The following is a 19253-nucleotide window of genomic DNA, read 5'->3' as shown; positions in this document are numbered from 1 at the left end:
TGGCTCTTTGCTGTGTCTCCTGATTCATTGCTGTCCCCCATGGCTCCTTGCTGTACCCCCATGGCTCCTTGCTGTACCCCCTGGCTCCTTGCTGTCCCCCCAGCTCCTTGCTGTCCCCCCCAGCTCCTTGATGTGCCCCAGGCTTCTTGCTGTCCCCTCCCCCGGCTCCTTGCTGTCCCCCATGGCTCCTTGCTGTCTCCCCAGCTCCTTGCTGTCCACCCGGATCCTTGCTTTCCCCCCAGCTCCTTGCTGTCCTATGGCTCCTTGCTGTCCCCCCTGGCTCCTTGCTGTTCCCCCAGCTCCTTGCTGTCCCCCATCTCCTTGCTGTCCCCCCGGATCCTTGCTGTCCCCCGGCTCCTTGCTGTCCTCCCTGGCTCCTTGCCGTCCCCCCAGCTCCTTGCTGTGCCCCCTGACTACTTGCTGTCCCCCCAGCTCCTTGCTGTGCCCCCTGGCTCCTTGCTGTCCCCCCAGCTCCTAGCTGTCCCCCTGGCTCCTTGATGTGCCCCCTGGCTCCTTGCTGTCCCCCCCCCGCACCTGGCTTTGTCTTGTGTCCCCTTGATGTGTCTTGTGTCTCCTTGCTGTCCCCCTGGCTCCTTTATGTCCCCCCTGGCTCCTTCATGCCCCCCGGCTCCTTCATGTGCCCCCAGGCTCCTTCATGTGCCCCCGGCTCCTTGCTGTCCCCCCTGGCTCCTTGCTGTTCCCCCAGCGCCTTACTGTCCCCCTGGCTCCTTGCTGTCCCCGGCACCTTGTTGTGTCTTGTGTCTCCTTGCTGTCCCCCCTGGCTCCTTGCTGTCCTGCCAACTCCTTACTGTCCCCACAGCTCCTTACTGTCCCCCCCTGGCTCCTTGATGTGCCCCTGGCTCCTTGCTGTCCCCACAGATCCTTACTGCCCCCCTGGCTCCTTGATGTGCCCCCTGGCTCCTTGCTGTCCCGCTGGCTCCTTGCTGTCCCCCCTGGCTCCTTGCTGTCTCCCTAGGCTCCTTACAGTCCCTCCAGGCTCCTTAATGTGCCCCCTGGCTACTTGCTGTCCCCCCTGGCTCCTGATGTGCCCATACTCCTTTATTTCCCCCCTGGCTCCTTTATGTGCCCCCTGGCTCCTTTATTTGCCCAGTGGCTCCTTTATGTCCCCCTGGCTCTTTGCTTTGACCCCTGGCTTCTTGCTGTCCCTCCCGGCTCATTTCTGTGTCCCCTGACTCCTTGCTGTCCCCCGAGACTCCTTGCTGTCCCTCCTGGCTCCTTGATGTGCCCCCTGGCTCCTTGCTGTCCCGCCTGGCTCCTAGATGTGCCGTTTGGCTGTTTGCTGTGTCCCTTGATTCCTTGCTTTCCCCCGGCTCTTTGCTGTCCCCCATGGCTCCTTGCTGTTCCCCCTGGCTCCTTGATGTGCTCCCCGCGCCTGGCTGTGTCTTGTGTCTCCTTGACGTGACTTGTGTCTCCTTGCTGTCCCACGGCTCCTTGCTGTCCCACCTGGCACCTTTATGTCCCCCCTGGCCCCTTTATGTCCCTCAGGCTCCTTTATGTCCCCCCGGCTCCTTGATGTGCCCCCCGGCTCCTTGATGAGCCCCTCGGCTCCTTGCTGAGCCCCTCGGCTTCTTGCTGTGCCCACTGGCTCCTTGCTGGGCCCCCTGGCTCCTTGCTGTCCCGTCGGCTCCTTGCTGCCCCCCCCCGGCTCCTTGCTGTCCCCCCCCGGCTCCTTGCTGTCCCCCCCCCACGGCTCCTTGCTGTCCCCCCCCCCGGCTCCTTGCTGTCCCCCCCCCACGGCTCCTTGCTGTCCCCCCTGGCTCCTTGCTGTCTCCCCGGCTCCTTCTTGTCCTCTCCCGGATCCTTCTTGTCCTCTCCCGGCTCCTTGCTGTCCCCCTGGCTCCTTTATGTGCCCACTGGCTCCTTTATGTCCCCCTGGCTCTTTGCTTTGTCCCCTGACTCCTTGCAACACCCCCTGGTTCCTTGCTGCCCCCCCTGGCCCCTTGCTGTGTCTTGTGCTCATTGCTGTGCCCCCAGATTACTTGAGGTGCCTCTGTTTCCTTGCCATGTTACCTGCTCCTTGATGTACCCATTGACTCTTTACTGTGCCCCTCCCCCTGAGTCTGTTCCTAAATCCTGACTCCTTGCTCTGTCCCATGGCTCTGTCCTCTACTCCTTCCTGTCCATTGGCTCTGTTCCCTACAAGCTCTGTCCCATGGCTCTGTCCCTGACCCCTTGCTCTGTGGCTTGACTCTACTTGAGTGGCAGAAAGAAGCAGTGCACCCTTGCGGTGCACGTGGTATCATCAGCGCTGATTTTACAGGGCAGGACAAACTCCCGGTGCTAAAAAGCAGCACAAACAGCGCGACCTATCCCACTCCACTGCTTGCGGAACCCTGTATTGTATTGTATTGTAATTGCATTTATATAGCGCTTACTACCCCTGACGAGGCGTCAAATCGCTTTTTCAGCGAGTAGCACGCTACTCCGGGTCCCATACAGGATCAGTGTTGAATTAGTACAGTGAAACATGCAAGTACATTTTAAGTGGTGGATAGGTTAGTCAGTTATTTGGATTTGGAATGATAGCAGAAGGATAGAGGAGGAAAAAGGTTTGTATTTATATAGCGCTTGTTACCCCTGATGGGGTGTTGACCCACGCTATTCAGGAAGCCCATAAAGGATTAGTGGTGAATTAATATGGTGGAGCACGGGCCGATTTTTTTCGGCACTTTGCGGAGTTGCACGTAGCAGAACTCCACAAACTTCCCCAGGCCTGTTTATTTGGGATATGGACCTGATTTGGGCTTCCAAAAATTAAACACATTTGTAGGTTGTGTAGAAGTGAACTAGTATAAATGCACCATATTTTGTTCCATTGCACTGGCCTTTGTGGAATCTTTCTCTTCGCACCAGTATGGAAGTTTGGCTGAAGGGGGTACATTTGAGCTAATTCAAGGAGGAATACAATTTCTTAAAAAATGAAGGCCTTATTTATTATTTATAAAGTTTTATATAGCGCTGGCTAGACCTGAAGGTATCAGAGCGCTTTACATAAGGTTCCACAATGTAACAGAAAATGATAACAATTTACACATTATGTTAAAAAATAAGCAAAAAATTGAGAGAGTTGAAATTGAGAGAGGCCTTGAGTCACAATTTTTTCTGTGGGTAGGCGTGATTTACTTTTGGCTTACTTCTACTAAATAACTCCTGTTGTATAATGAGTAGGTTACACCTACTCAAAGCAGAAAAATTTGCCAATCGGATCCCAGCGAACTGATAAAAAAAATCACATTTTGCTTCAAGAAAGAGAAGTGATAATGTGGGTCGTTACTACTGTTTCATGATTCTTTGTATGTTGTATATACTGATTTAGTTGAGTTTAATAGTAAAACCTTAATGAACTTCTATGTGTTACTACAAAGCCTGAAGAATTGGTGTTGGATGTCTGTATGTCAAGATATGATAGACCCTGACCGGAAGCATGATATTCTTAGATCAACAGATGACAATTGTTGTACAACAAGCAGCGAATAAGTTTGGAGGCAAACGCGTATGTATTGGTATCTGATATATGTATGTTTCTAAGGCAAAGCATGACGAGCTCTTGTGCAACTTGACATTACAAGTGATTATCATGGGCCTTCCATCCTTTTGTAAAGTGCTCTGATATCCTTCGGAATCTTATTCGCGCTATATAAAACTTTATAAATAAATAAATAAACAAGAGAGGCGAGAAGCCAAGGGCTAAAGGGTGAAAACCATAAGTCAAGAATTGGCCAGCAATGGTTGACTCTTGCATGAAGTTTTCGAGAAGCCTCAACCAGAGATTAAGAGATAAAATATATATTTTCCGTTGAATAGTTTAAAAAAAATCCTGTTAAATGTCAGATCCTGGTCAACAGAGTTGTTTGCCAACCTTAATGGTTTCTTCTTCTCCGTCTTCCCCTATTCAGGTGAACCACCTGGACATACCAACGAGTTCTGATCCATCATATGTTCCGCTCGCGGAGGTGGGGCCTGGTGAGACGGCTCTGGAGGCAGCGTTGTGCGTCGACCCATTGCGGGCTGAGTGCCCGTGGGCAGAGCGAGGGCCCGGAGGAGACACTCAATGCCCTCAAGGCCTCGGCTCACAACTTGTTCAAGAAGCTGAGAGACGATGAGCTGGAGCTACTGGTCCGGGTCCTGGCCAGTCGAGGCAGCTGGGATGCTGGCTGTATCTGGTGCCCGCGAGCTGAGCTGTGGGTGGGCAAGCAGACGGTGGCCCCACATGTCCTGCTGTGCCGCCTGTACCGCTGGCCTGACCTGAGGCATGCCTGGGAGCTAAAGAGGCTCTGCTTCTGTGAGGCCTTCTGGAGAAGGGGCAGTGAGGGGGGCTCACTCTGCTGCAACCCTTACCACTACAGCAGGCTCTGCAGCCCAGGTGAGTGCCAGGAGGCCAGGGGCGTTATTCTTGCAACAGGAGGCTGTGATGCAGGTCAGGACTGGGAGTATTGGTGGATCTGTGGAGGGTTGGAGGCTCAAAAGTGGTGTTGCTGGGTGTACTGATCTCTACTGTTACTGATGAGGGATGATGCCCTGAAACCGGTTCCAGGATGCTTGTTTTCCGGTCCAGGAAGGACCTGGCCTGGCAGTTCGGGCTTGACTGTTCCCATGAGGCACAGGGGCAAGACTGATTTGCATATGGCTGGGTTTAAACTTGAATGGAATGGGGAGCAAAAAAACAATGGATTTAGGCTCAGATCTCTGTATTGGGGTGAATGTTTGACACTGATCAGCATTCTGTCCATCAATTGTTCTTTTTGCAGAGTCCTGCAGCGTCCTTCTTCTTCAGGAGTCAGATCTGCCAATAATCTTATTTCTGACCTGCTTCAACTTCTCCTGTTGCACTCTCAGGAAATCACACCCTTGACTTTGCCACTCGAGACCACGCATAGATCTGCCAGTGTGCCTTACTTATGAAGCTTGGCACTCCGCTATTCCAATACTGCATCTCTGCCAGTACACCTCAGTCCTGAGCGAGGCATCACCTTCGATTGAGGCACTGAGGTGCTCAGAGTGGTATCCTCCGGCATCTCAGCCCTGCAGCACCACTACTGTTCCAGTACTAAAACTCACATATAGCTCTGTCTGTACATGTGCAACTCAAACATGACCTACAGCATGTTGATGTTCCATTACTGAACCCCAAACACAGCGCTGCCAGTACATCTCAGTCCTGCCCTCCCTACAGAACACCTGCTGTTCAGTACTGAGACCCATACGCAGCTCTGCCAGTACATCTCAGCCCTACCATCACTACAGAGCACCTCCTGTTCCAGCACTGAGGCCCACACACAGCTCTGCCTTTGCAGCTCACTGTTGATATCTCTCTCTCTCTCTTCTGGCTGTCCTATGCTTGGATGAGAGGGCTTTCTAAGCCTAGAGTTGTCTGTTTTGTTTCAGAGACTCCTCCCCCCGGCTCCTCGAAGGCCTCCACCGCCGATTCCTCCAAGCTCCAGACCTACGAAAGCTCCCATAGCGGACTCCGGCATCACCACAGAAATGGTAAGGAGATGGGTCAGTGTGAGCGGTGGGGGAAGGGGTGGAGGTATATGTGATGCAACAGAAGAGTGACGTCAAGGAGCTATGAACCAAGCTCAAGTTTTTCTGTTTAAGTTCTTTACGTTGTTTGTTGCAGGTTCTCTTTAGAGCAAACATACCACCTTCAGACACTTCGAAGCACTCTAAGAGTGTGTACATCAGTGGTGGCTGCCTCGGAACAGGGGTGGTGGGGCAGTGGGGGTGGATTGAATTAAAAATAAATGTTTAAAAAATAAATTTTCCTTCTCCGCTGCACAGCCTCCCGCCGCCGCACGCCTCTCCTCCGTCCTTGGTCTGCTGGACGCACTGGGAGTACCCAGGCTTTCGAACTCTCCCAGCCAATCACGACGCTGCGGGACAGCGTCGTGATTGGTCTGAACGCCCTGTTTGGACACTCAGGCAGTGCCTTGGAGCCTGGGCATGTTTTCCACGGCGCTGTGCAACACAGCCCAATGGAGAACATGCCAAGTACGCTTGATGGTTTGGCCGGCCCTAGAGGGCTGGCTAAACAGTCATATGCACTTAGAGGAGTGCAAACCACTCCTCACCTGCGCTGGCTTCTCAGAACCCAGCCCCGCCCGACTCCCTCTTAGAAAAATAAAATGATAATAATGTCCTGTTATTATCATTATATTTTTATTTTTTGCACTGCTGAAATAGCAATGGGGCGACACACCTCCACCTTAGTGGAGGAGCCTTCACTGGTTTACATACGGAAATGCCACAGTGAGCAAGGTGAGCAGCGTGCACCAAGGACTACGCACTCGAAGGCGATGCACTTGCTTGGTGATCTGTGATCCACTCCCAAGGACCCACAAAAGGTCATAGCGCAGCATCCGCAATATATATCAATTTCACAGGACCAGGAGCATGTTGCAGTGAAGTGCGCTTTGGTCCAGGTCTTTTTAGTGCAAATGCCCTGATGAAGGCTCTGGTCACTGCATAAGGGATACAAGCAGCTTTGGCAGGCAGGCGCCAATTGTTTCGGTTGAGTTCACCATAGGTGGGACGCGGGCTCTTTCAAAAGTTAACGTAACCAGTCCTTTCCCGCTCTCTCCCTGTGCTCAGTTGCCACTTTCTGTTAACCGCGGTCCTCTGTGAGATCCCTGAAATCTACAAGTGATGTATTATCTTAGTGAGAAAGATAGACCTCTTTCCTATACTGTCTTCTCTGTGGCTGATATGAATTGGGCATTTTAGGGCCAGATGTGGATTTGTAAAATAGTCTTGATGGCTTTGAACCATTGTCTGTCATAAGGTAGTTGGGTTTGACTTCTTGAGTTACTGTGCTTATAGCTGAGCCATGCCCACTGAGTTTCACAGGATGCTGTTCCTTGTCCTGACAGATTTCAGTCGAATGGCAGGCACCAGTACTTAACTTTGTAAGTGCAGGGATCCAATGCTTTATTTAAGAGCCCGTCATCAGTGCCGACGAATGTCGAGGTAGCCGACTACCAAAGATGCTGATTTTTGGTTCCACCATACATCTTTCTTCCTCGTCCCCATACTCCATGTCTGCTTATCTCACCCCTATAGTCCTTTTTCATTCCTCGTTCTCCATTTGTTGCTGTTTTCCTTTCTTTCTCTTCCCCTCCCTTGCTCCATTTTGTGCCTTACCCTTGCCCTGGGTCAAAGTCTTATGATGAAAAATATGTCCTGTTCTTCAAACATGGTAGTCTCTGCCCACAATGTTCAACCTTTAGCACAAGCTAAGCACTTTTGGCACCAGTTGACACTTCTGTAGCCTAATCGGCCAGAAGGTAGAGGGCTTGTTCATCTTCATAATCCTATTCTGATGGAGAAGATATGAAGGTTCACACTCACTACATTACATCCGCTACATCATGGGCCACTGCATCATGCGATATTACATGAATAATAAGATATGGGTACCAATATGGGTTAAGTAAGTTAAGAGTTAAAAGATAATTAAGAGAGGATGAGGGTTACTAATTAAAAATGGCCACAAGATGATGTATTGTTCCATGATTTACTCCCTCCGGTATTGTGCTTCACTATGTCCAAACCACACAAAAAGGGAGGAGGAGGGTAGGCCACCGTACGTCCCTCCGCAAAATGAAACCTATCACATGAACGGGGGCGATAGAATGAATGGGAGCTCAGAGAAACAAAAATTCTCTATCTTGTCACCTAACAATTCTATGAACAGACGGGAAACCAAACTTTTTTGGGACTTCTACTGCGTTTGTGAAGAAAGTCATCCTTTATGGAAGAGGAAACCTCACACACATAATAGTGTCATGCTTAATCATTGGCATCCTCTTCCTATCCCGGTAGGTAAATACCACCAGGGCGGACTCAACCTCCTCGAAGACTTAAGTGGAAGGGAGTTCTTGAATAAGACTAACTGGACAAAGACGGGATTCAAATGTTATTAAAATTGCCTTAGTGTTACCAGGTTAATACCTTTGTTCAAAGGGACACTGGGTAGCTCTAAAAAAAATCTTGAATGGGTATAATAAGGACAATGGCTCAAACCCATTCCTCATCTGCCAACATGTTTCTGCCCAAGCAGGGATAGCCAAAACAGCCTGGGGCATTCTTCAGGGTTTATGGATCCCTCTCAAAGTATCTGTGGCTTCTAACAGTCACCAGAATGAAATAATAATAAAGATGTAGACTACCTTTAAACCCAGGTGATTCCTACCTGGTTCCGGATCTAGTGTTCAATAAACTCCCTAGACCTTAGAAGATACTGGCTTCCAAATCTTGAAGGGTGTGCTGTTGTTTGTAGTCACATTCGTCAAAAGGTACACCACGATTGGTTACTACGTATATGCCGCTCCAGACCATGTGACAGGGGCTTCGCTATGTAGCGGTTTTGGATATTGTGACATACATCCGATATCGGACTTTTTCCAGTGCTATAGATCTTTCTTGTATATATCTGGGGCTAAAATAAAACATGAGGTTACAGTTTTCAGGGAAACATCCTTTACAACGGAACCGCTACAACGCGGTACCGTTACGACGCAGTTTTAACAACGAAAGTCGTTACAACGACTTTGGCTGGAGGGCGCTCTAGGATAGGGGATAGTTTAATTTACTATCCAACACCTTCCCTACTATCCACGGGGACTGGTGTTGGAATAGTAAATTAAACTATTCACTATCCGCGCCCCCCAACGCAAGTCGTTGTAACGGCTTGCGTTGGTAAAACTGCGTCGTAAAGGGACGCGTTGTAACGGTACGCGTTGTACCGTCATACATCCCAGTTTTCCTCATTGCCTGGGATTAGGTAATAATTTACTGCAGGAGTTCCCCATCCCTTGCCACAATTGTTTAGTGCAGATAAACTCTGCTGTAGAAAAGGTAAAGAGAAATCCTGTCGGACGAGAACCATAGATATCTTGTATCTTTCTCTGCTTGTTAAACATGTCTTGCCATGGTGGGGTTTGCTTTCTGGACATTTTTTCTGTATTTAACCTAGGCTGGGACTACAAGACTGAAAGTGTTTTTTGTGGAAATGTTTCCTGTATGTATCAAATGTATGTTTCCTATGCTGCTCTGAATGTGCTACCAGGATTATCCATTTCTACTTGGTTCCCCAAGTTTGATTCCTTAATGAGACATAACATTGGGGTATCCAAATCAATATAGAATTGTCAGCCACAGCATGAGCCTGCCTACACCAGTGCTTATTTTGTAAAAAAAAAGTGCCAGGGCTCTCGTCAGGGGGCCATGGCAGCTTGCACCACACATTGCCCCTGCTAATGCGCCAATGATAGTAAAAACACAACTACTAACCATCACACTCCTACAAGTGTGACAATTCAGACTATTTCTGGCACCCAAAGCTATAAGAATGGCTTGGGCCACAGGTAATAGTAACTTTTTTTAATGTATATTGAATTAATAATTAACTGCTATTGTGGTCAGCTCTAAATTAGCCAGACAGTGCCACCTTGTGGCAGACAGTCACAATTGCTGGTGTTGACAATTAAGTGCCGGTGCCAAGCACCGGAAACCACCGGCTCAAATTAAGCACTGTCCTACACAAGCTCGCCACAGGATTCACGAGTCCTCACTGTCCTTCTGCACGAGCATGCTTCGCGCCATTAGAATGGGGGTACTGTTGATTCTTCTTTTCACTCCAAAAGGGCCCCATGGCAACCCACTCTCTAGTTAGATCTAGACACAGCACCTGTGATTATGTCCAGCATCCAGGTCCCACAAATGATGGCACCTGTGGATGCGTGTGTAGAGAGGACGTCCAGACTGAGGTCTACATGAGCACAATTCTTGTTAACCGTAAGATCACAGCCATGGACACCATGCAGCTTAAAGTAACATGTAAACAAATGCAAGATTCTTTCACTTTTTGTTCCCTTTAAGAAGACATATTTGGTTCCTAGTTGTATGTCCAGATTGGCTCCGATAATCTGTTTTACAGACACCCGGTGTGGTAAGAAAGCTTTTGGTCCTTAATGGTGGCTTCCACTCCTGTCACCATAGGGTTCTTAACTGGCCACCTCTATATGTGTTGCAGATTATGAAAAGTGGTTCTTTAGTGTTGCAGTGCCATAGAACGTGCAAGTAAATTGAAGTAAGCCTGATCTAGATATGTTTTGTTGTCATATTACAGCCCTACATATGAAGCACTAGCATTTGTTTAACCTGCATGGGTCGTGAAGTGAGGCTTTATGTATGTGTTTTTTCACACGTTTTTCGGTACATTGTTATGTTATGTTATTTTCATTTATACCGTGCACAGATACTACAAGAGTGTTCCAGCGCGAGCCTTTAGAGATATAGAGAGGGACCAGATTTAGGGGAATAGGAAGGTTTTCAGCTTCTTTTTAAAATGAATTGGGTTCTGGGAGCGTCAGAGATCAGGAGGCAGTGTATTCCAAGCTAGAGCTGCTTTCACAGCCAGAGAGCTGCCGCACGTCCTTTGCAGGCAGCAACGCGGGACTTGGGCTAGGAGTTGAGAAGAAGAAGAATGCAAGTATATTGTAGGGGTGTGAAAAAGAAAGTGTTTCTGAAGGTATATAATATAAAATATAAATCTATGATTAGTGAGGCTAAGAAAAAGTTTTATAGCCATAGAATCGAGTTATCCAAAAATTCCAATAAGGCGCTGTACGAAACCACTAAGCAGTTAGCTGGTTACTCTTCTAACCGCACACCACCTCCCTCCCAACTATTATATGACGCCTTGGCCAACTTCTTTTTTAGTAAGGTCAACGACATTTGCGCAGCCTTTTCAAATAACACCGATACACCTTCCATAACGTCATCTGTCACCTGTACAGGTCCTACTCTCACTCAGTTTGCAGATATTTCCAATTTCCAGACAGCGGACATTATATCTACGATTAGATCTGGCTCTGCACTTGATCCTTGCCCTTGTAAAGTAATATTACCAGTTATCGATGTCCTTCTCCCAGCTATCACCTCAATTTGTAACTCTATGTTCAGGACAGGTATTTACCCAGCCACTCTTAAAAAAACCCTCCTCAAGCCGTTATTAAAAAAATCAACTCTCGATCTGGCCGATCCAAAAAGTTACCGCCCGATTGCTAGCCTTCCAGTCCTGGCAAAAATTGCCGAAAAAGTACTGAACTTACAACTCTCTGTTTTTATAGAGAAACACCACCTACTGGACGAATCCCAGTTCGGTTTCCGCCGATTCCATGGGACAGAGACGGCTCTGATTAAAGCCGCGGATGACATCAGATCCATCCGTAATGCCGGGGGCACAGCAGTTTTAATACTGCTGGATATATCGGCGGCTTTCGACAAGGTCGATCATGCTACCTTAATCGACCGTGTCGAAAACATGGGTGTTCGACAAACTGCCAAGGAACTCTTGGCCTCATTTCTTGCAGACAGGACTCAGGTGCTCACTTTAGGACCATTTCATTCCTCCACTCTGTCGCTGCCATGTGGGGTCCCTCAAGGCTCATCCCTAAGTCCGACACTCTTCAATATCTACGTGTCGGACCTAGCTAACGTCATTCGAGCTTACGGGATGAGTCTTACCTCATATGCAGATGACACTCAGTTGGTCCTTGCCATCAAGAATGATGGCCATAAAATAGCCGAAGTTTTTAAATCGGGCATGTTGGCAATTGGGGATTGGATGGCCTCCAATTGCCTAAAATTAAATTCCGACAAGACGGAAGTAGTCATCTTTGGACATCTCACCCCTGAATGGTCATCCTGTTGGTGGCCCGTGTCCTTAGGTCCTCCCCCTAAGCCAGTCAGTAAGGTGAGGAACCTGGGCGTCATCTTCGATGATCGACTTAGCTTTTTCCCACATGCCAATCAAATCACATCCTCCGCCTTTCACAAACTGAGACTCATCAAAAAAATTCTCCCTTTCCTCCCTGACACAGCTGGCAAAACGTTGGTTACCTCCCTGGTACTATCCACTTTGGACTACTGCAACGCCTTGTTCATAAATGCTCAGGGAAGAGTCATAAACAAACTTCAGACCATTCAAAACTCAGCCGCCAGGCTTCTGGGCAAGATCCCCAAATATCTATCTGCCTCAGAAACAATTAGAGATCTTCACTGGTTATCCATCAGAAACAGGATAAAGTTTAAAACCCTGTGCATTGTGTACAAGGCGTTGCACAACTCCGGACCAGTTTTTCTCACTCAAAATCTGACTCCTTACTGTCCCAACAGAACACTGCGCTCTTCCACCTCAAATGACCTCATGATTCCCCGTACTAAATCGGTTACCTGGGGCGACAGAAGATTCTTGGTGTCAGCTCCTAAACTTTGGAACACATTGCCGCACGCCATAAAAACAAGCCCCTCTCTCTGGTCTTTTCGAAAACGACTCAAAACCTGGCTCTTTAATCATTAAATCCAGTTTCTCCTTCTCTGGTTAAATACTGCAGATATCTCAGCGCCGAGACGCCCACGGGCTTTTGTTCGCGCTTTAGAAATGTTATTAATAAATAAATAAATAATAAATAAGGTAGCCAGGCCCTGTCGCTTACAGAGCACGGTGGGCAATGATTAAGGACTTGAAATTAACCCTCTCCACTACGGGCAGCCAGTGTAGGGTGCAACGATGTTGTCTCACGCTACCCTTCTGGAATGTTGAGTAGGAGCCTGGCAGCCGCATTCCGCACTACTTGTAGTTTATTTAGTAAATAAGTTGGAGCGCCGATGTATAAAGCATTGGTATAATCTAGCCTAGAAAGGATAAGGGCTCGGGTAACTGTCTCCTTGGCCGCCTGAGATAGAAGGTGGAGGAATTTCTTAAGAATTTTTAAAAATCCAAAGCAGGTCCCTGAGAGCTTTTTGATCTGAGTCGAGAATGTGAGGTTCTCCTTCAACCAAACCCCTAAATTCTTGACGGGATTCCCTGATGACACAAGAAGCGTCGAGTCGGCCGGCAAGAGTGTTTCCCTAAACAGAAGGAAAAACTTTCCAAAAAGGAGGATTTCTGATTTCTCCTCGTTACATTTAAGTTCTGCGGCAGCCATCCATCGAAAAACTGCAGTCAGGCAATGTTTGGCGGCAGAAGTTGAGTACTCGTTTTTCCCCATGTGACAGGAGCTGGGTATCGTCGGTGTATGCCATTATCTTCGCACCTAGATCCTCAGCCAGCTAAACCAAAGGAGTGACATAGATATTAAAAAGAAGAGGGCTCAGGGAAGAGCCCTGCGGGACCCCAGTGGTCACATTCTTAGGCGAGGAGGAAAACGGTGGGAGCCACACCTTCTGCGTCCGATCCTCGAGGAAGGATTTGAGCCAACCCCAGGCCGTGCCTGATATGCCAATCTCAGCCAGTTGGGAAAGCAGCAAACCGTGGGGAACTGTATCGAATGCCGCCGAGAGGTCCAACAAAACCAAGGCAGTCCTCCCGCTGGCATCCAAACAGTCCCAGATGGCTTCGGGAATTTCCACCGGAGCTGATTCGGTACTGAAAGAGGACCTAAAACCCGACTGTGCCGGATGGAGAATGCCTGCCTTTTCAACAAAATCGGTCAGCTGTCTAGTGACCACTTTCTCACATACCTTTGCCACACTAGGCAAAAGGGAATTCGGCTGGTAGTTTACCAGACACATGGGGTCTAGTGAGGGCTTTTTTAATGGGGGGATAATCAGGCCTGCTTCCAGGTCGCCGGGACAAAAGCTCAAGGAGGGACATGGTGATAAGTCTATTGACTTCGGGATTAACAGTGTCTTCTAGGGCAGCCAGAAGTCTGGCAGCACAGGGGTCCGAAGGGGATCCTGATTTCAAACCCTTTAAAATTTTGAGTGATCTGGGTAGATCAATGGGGGTAAAGGCCGCCAACGAATGTGAAGGAAGGGTTCCTGAGGCCCTTCCAACCATTGGAGTGCCTGAGTCCTTTGTGCAAGAACTAAAAGATGCCTGAACAATGTGAATTTTCTCCATAAAAAATTGGAGCGATCTTCACACCAAGAGACAGAGGATGGGATCATACTTGATTGAGCTTTAGGAGCCAGGAATCTGTGAACTATGGCAAACATTTCCTTTGAGTTATTCTTCGCTGCATCAATTCTGGTCTCATAGTAAAGGCTTTTGGCCTGCACTATAGCTGTATAGTAAATGTTTTGGTTTTTCCTCAGCATTAAGTTTATCCCCAGGGTGATACTCCTTACACCAGGCTTTCTCCAGTTTCTTGCACTCCTGCTTCAATGTCCTTAGCGCAGGAGTGAACTAGGGATTAGAAGGAGAGTCTCTGGAGTACCTCTGACGATTGGAGGGGGCTATCAGATCAACGGTGTTAGAGATCCAGTTTGCGAATCCAGAAAGCTTGCCTACAAGATTGCTGGCAGGAAGGGGTCTAGTGGCCTCCAAGGCCTGGTTGAATGAGAGCAGATCAATTTTAGCAAGACTGGCTCTCGCTGATAATGAGGCGAGAGGTTGCCATCTAGCAGTTCCCAAGAAAAATATGTCAGAAAATTATCTGACCAGGGCACTGGAATGGGGGTTTCAACCGCAATAGAAAAAATAGAGCAGATGGGGTCTAAGGTGTGGCCCCCTGAGTGTGTCGTGAGGCCAAGCCATTGCGTGAGCTGAGCAAGGGACAATGTGTCTTATGCGATCCTGTGCGATCATCCTGAGGAGGCCTTGACCAATTACAGGCCGAAACATGTCGACCATTATAACAACAGTAGTCCCTGCTTACATAGATAAATCTTTGGGCTTTGTCCCTTTTATATAAAAAAAGTTGGACTCCAATGCAAGCAAGCAGTCTTTGGTTCTGCCAGGTGCATATTGTGAATACCTTTTAGGTGTATTGCACACATTAGATGTTCATGGGAACACCACCAGGAAATAATACAAAGACTGTATCAATCAGACTGTCACAAAAAAAGTTCATGTAATTAAGATTTTTGTGGTAATTACAGAATACATGTTGTGAATGAAATGCACTTTTTTCTGTATGTGGGTAATGTAATATACAAAGAAAAGGCTTATTGAATAGGCTTGCCCAACTTTAGTCAGATTCGTATGTCCAATAGTGATATTATTGTTGAACCAGTTTAGAATTTTGAATGATTACCAGTCTGTAGGGAACTGCTTTGTTTGTTTAATTGCATAGCCCAGATTCCATTAGATTGCTGTTCTCAGGCTCCCTGCTACATATATTTCTCTAGGTATTGGCACCCTTGGATGCCATTGCTCAGGCCCCACTTTCCATGTTGGTATTCTACCACTGCACGTGTGATGGATGCACTGGAGTTACAGAAGATAGGAATCTCTGGGTGACTGAGACATAGGTTGGGTGGTTTCTCTCCAAAGACTCACTGTGCAGCTGCCCACTGCACCCTGCGTGCAACCCTACAGAGCCGCTCTTATATATCACGAATACCCCATCATTGTGTGTGCGGAGTTGCTTGTCTGCGTAGATGTTTAGTGGCGGCCACAGCACCGCCTCCACATTTTCTTGCGGTTCCTTGGTAAACAGCAGCCCTGGGATGTTGTTTACTGCGCTGACTGCCGCCAACTAGGAGGATGTAAGACAAACAGGAAGGGCTGTGAAACCTTGAGGGACCTTGGGCTAAGCCCTTCACACTGCCCTGCACACTAAACAAGAGCTGTACAGAGGTGCTTGTGAATAACCATCATGTATTGGCACAGGCACTGGGGTTAAGAATCTGCAGCAAAATAGATCCTGTCCAACATAGTTTTACCTTCATTGACGCATCGAAGGGATGTGAACGCCAACTGCGAAGAGGCTGTGAGCCAGCAGAGGAGTTCCCTGGACTGTAGGGCACTGCCCCAAAGTCTTTATGTTAGCCCAAAGAAGTTATGGGCAAGTTCAGTGACTGGTGAACACCCCTTGTTAAAGCAAAGCAGTTATTTGACCAATTTTACAATCCACTAAAGACAATATATGCAATTTTGGGACTTTTGACATCACTTTTCCAATGGTAGGTAGGGTGTTAGAATGTTGTTATTTCACGAAGCTATATTGTAAACAATAGGCCTGATTCCCAAAGGTAAACTTAGATCAAAAGCCTAAGTTTACGAAATTCGGTATTCGCAAAGGTGAGTTACGAGCATTCAGGTGGAATCTTCTTCCGCTCCGAGTGCGGAGATTACACTCTGGGCGTGGAGTGGAATCTCCACACTCAGGCGGATCTACGCCCCAAGTGCAGAGATTCTGCCATGAGTGCGGACATAAAGATACTACTCGTAACTCACCTTTGTGAACACCAAAAGTCGTAAACTTAGACTTTTGGTCTAAGATTACCTTTGTGAATCGGGTCCAATAAATGAGACCACAGTGTCGAGGCATCATCTGTGGTGGATATTGTTATGTACCATTGATGTCCCAACAGTATTTTATTCCTTTAGGATAACCTGGGTGCTCCCTATGTGCACTCTATTCTTCAAGATGAGTGACCACGAATAGTAAATGCTAACTCCAGGAAGTTGTAAATGGATTTCAACTGACGGTAATCACACTTCATACTCTCAATGTTTGGTCAGATTCATGTCGCTTGAAGAGATTAGGGGCCTAATTTAGAGGCGCGCGGTACAGAACAAAACCCCCAAAAAGTGTTTTACACAGTGCTTAATTTGTGCCTGTGTTTTCCGGTGCTTGGCACCAGTACTTAATTGTAAACACTGGACCCTACTAATGAGAATCCACCACATGGTGGTGCTGTGTTTGTTATTTATAAACCCAGTGTATTAGTGGATCCTTTACTTGTTTAATTTATCTTTAAAAAATATATAAAACGTGGACTGAAACCTTAAGTTTAAAGTGGTATGTGGGTTGCACCAACTGCAGTTGCCCCATGAGGAATAAGTTGGGCCCTGGCACTTAATTTTTTGCAAATTAAGCACTGGTTGTACGATTCGTACACCTCTCCCCCTCCATGTTCTTGTTTTTAATGTCCTTCGCTTTGGCATCAAAGCGGCCCTCGGCCCTCGGTCAGACCTCTGATTGCACTTTTGGTCCATGGGAAAATGTGTAGATTTTTCATAAAATTACATATTTATTTGAGGCTGAAAATAGAGGTGCAGGATAATTCAAATCACAAAAATTCCCCAGTTGTTCTACAAACCCTATATTTGAATATTCAGTTCATTTCCTGATTTTCAAATGGTATTCTGTGGCGTATGCTTGGATAGTTCGGACCTGCTTTGCTCTACCTTTCATGCATGCGCCCTGAACCTTTCACAGCAGCTGAACGATTTGTATGTGGGACATCAGCAGTAAAGCGCATAGATACCACTGGATGTGCAGCCCATGCAGTGGCTTTTTTTTCAAAAAGTGGTGGGACCTACACAATTCTGCTGGTCACACGCTTGACTGCATTTTTGCCAACAATACTGACGTCATGCTGATTAAAACGTCTCCTCTTCCCTGGACTGATCACATGGCGATACACTTTAACATCAAGTTTACACAGCCATCTCAGCCTGTCACAAATAAATTAGCTAGTATAAAAATTAGACAATGGAATAAAGTCCAAGGGTTGGAGTTGGAGCAGGCCCTAAACAGCTGTCCTCCCTTACAGGTCTCTGATAACAATGAGGTGGCCATCCAGTTTGATAACTGGATAGCTATGGCAGCAAATAAGGTGGTGCCCGAGAAAGTTATCCGATTAAGAAGATCCCAGGTGATATCGCCTTGGTATGGTCCTGAGCTGAAAAGACTGAAAGCCATCTGTATGAAAATTGAACGCTTATGGAGAACTGAGCATAGTAGAGAGCATAAGGCAGCTTATAATATAGGACTGCAACAATATAAAGAGGCTATTATACAAGCAAAAACGACTTCCTATACTGCAAAAATAAAGGCGGACAAAAACTCCTTTAAGGAGCTGTTTAAACCCATTCAATCGCTATCTAAACCACAACAGAACACTTTATTCAGTCCAGACCACGCATTTTGCAACAAAATGGCGAACTTTTTCCAAACGAAGGTACAATTGATCTATGACGACCTTCGAAACAATATGCAGGTAAATGAAAATGGCCTAAATATAATAATGAAGGATAAGACGTTGCACTGTCATTTTAACAGATTCAGCGCGCTTATGCCTAATGAAGTCAACAATATCCTGCTATCTACCAAATCAGGGTCCCCGAAGGATCCATGCCCACCGGCCGTTATACATCAGGTTTCTGCATCTATAAGTAGACACTTAACTCCCATCCTAAACCAAGTAACAGAGTCAGGGATTTATCCGTCGGCCTGGAAAAATAGCCTGCTTTAGACCAATTTTGAAAAAGCCGGCCCTTGATACCTTGGAGGTCAAGAACTATCTTGTGTCTGCTGATTGCAGCCAAAATTCTTGAAAGGTCGATATACCAGGAGCTGACTGCATATCTAGATGTTAACAATCAGCTGGACTCAAGTCAGCATGGTTTCCGGTCGTGTCATTCAACAGAGACTGTGCTTGTCATGGCAACAGAAGAGATTCGGAGACAGGTAGATGGGGAGAAGGGCCATCCTCATCCTCCTACCTATCAGCAGCATTTGACACCATGAATCGCACAGTGTTAGTGCAGCGGCTGAAGGCAGTGGGGATTGGGGACTCGGCTCTGTCCCTCCTCTCCTCATTTCTAGAGGCTAGGGAACAGACCACACATTGGGAAAATCTACAATCTGAATCCTTCCTTCTCCCGTGTGGCGTGCCGCAGGGATCGGCACTGTCGCCAACTCTGTTTAATATATACGTCACCCCACTCGCCAGTCTCATCAGACAGCATGGTTTCTCGTTTGTGTCATGTGCGGATGACTCACAGATTGTCATCTCTGTATCTGAACAGTCTGAGTCCACTGCCGCCAGTTTCCATGCTTGTCTGACTCACATCGTGAGCTGGATGAGTTGTAACTATCTTAAAATCAACATGGATAAGACGCGTTTCGGTAGTATGGCAGCTTGTTAAAAGGATTAATAATCAAAAGAAGATGGACAAGGCTGTTCCTAGAGAAGAAGAATTGTGTGGTGTGCTGGTCACAGGGAAGAGGAAGCGTGGTGGTTAGCGTTTGCAAGCCTACCACTGGGTATCCATTACGTTGGATATAGTTGCCTCACACACCCTTGCAGGTGTCATGCTTCATCATTGGCAGTGCTCCTCGTTGGGTAGGTGGTCCAATACCCAACGGGCACACCTCAAAGAGGGTCTCTTTGGCGGAGATCTTTTAATCCAACTGCCTATGGGTGAGGTGCAGATGTGGGGCCAGGGGGGTTGTAGACCGGAATGTGAATTAAAATGGAGCAAAGGG

General features: G+C 47.4%; 1 protein-coding gene across 1 annotated transcript in view; it reads left to right on the top strand.

Annotated features, from left to right (window-relative positions):
- LOC144798619 (mothers against decapentaplegic homolog 6-like) overlaps positions 1 to 19253 on the top strand; it is a 47674-nt gene that overhangs the window by 15262 nt on the left and 13159 nt on the right. The window contains exons 2-3 of the mRNA XM_078669576.1: positions 3918 to 4384; positions 5407 to 5508. Coding sequence (XP_078525702.1) covers positions 3958 to 4384; positions 5407 to 5508 — 529 coding nt within the window. The 5' untranslated portion in view covers positions 3918 to 3957. The remainder of the gene's footprint in view (positions 1 to 3917; positions 4385 to 5406; positions 5509 to 19253) is intronic.

Source organism: Lissotriton helveticus, chromosome 12, assembly GCF_964261635.1.
Source record: "Lissotriton helveticus chromosome 12, aLisHel1.1, whole genome shotgun sequence".
Classification (NCBI taxonomy): domain Eukaryota; kingdom Metazoa; phylum Chordata; class Amphibia; order Caudata; family Salamandridae; genus Lissotriton; species Lissotriton helveticus.
Note: the sequence above shows the minus strand (reverse complement) of the source record. Positions and strands in the feature narration are given on the sequence as shown.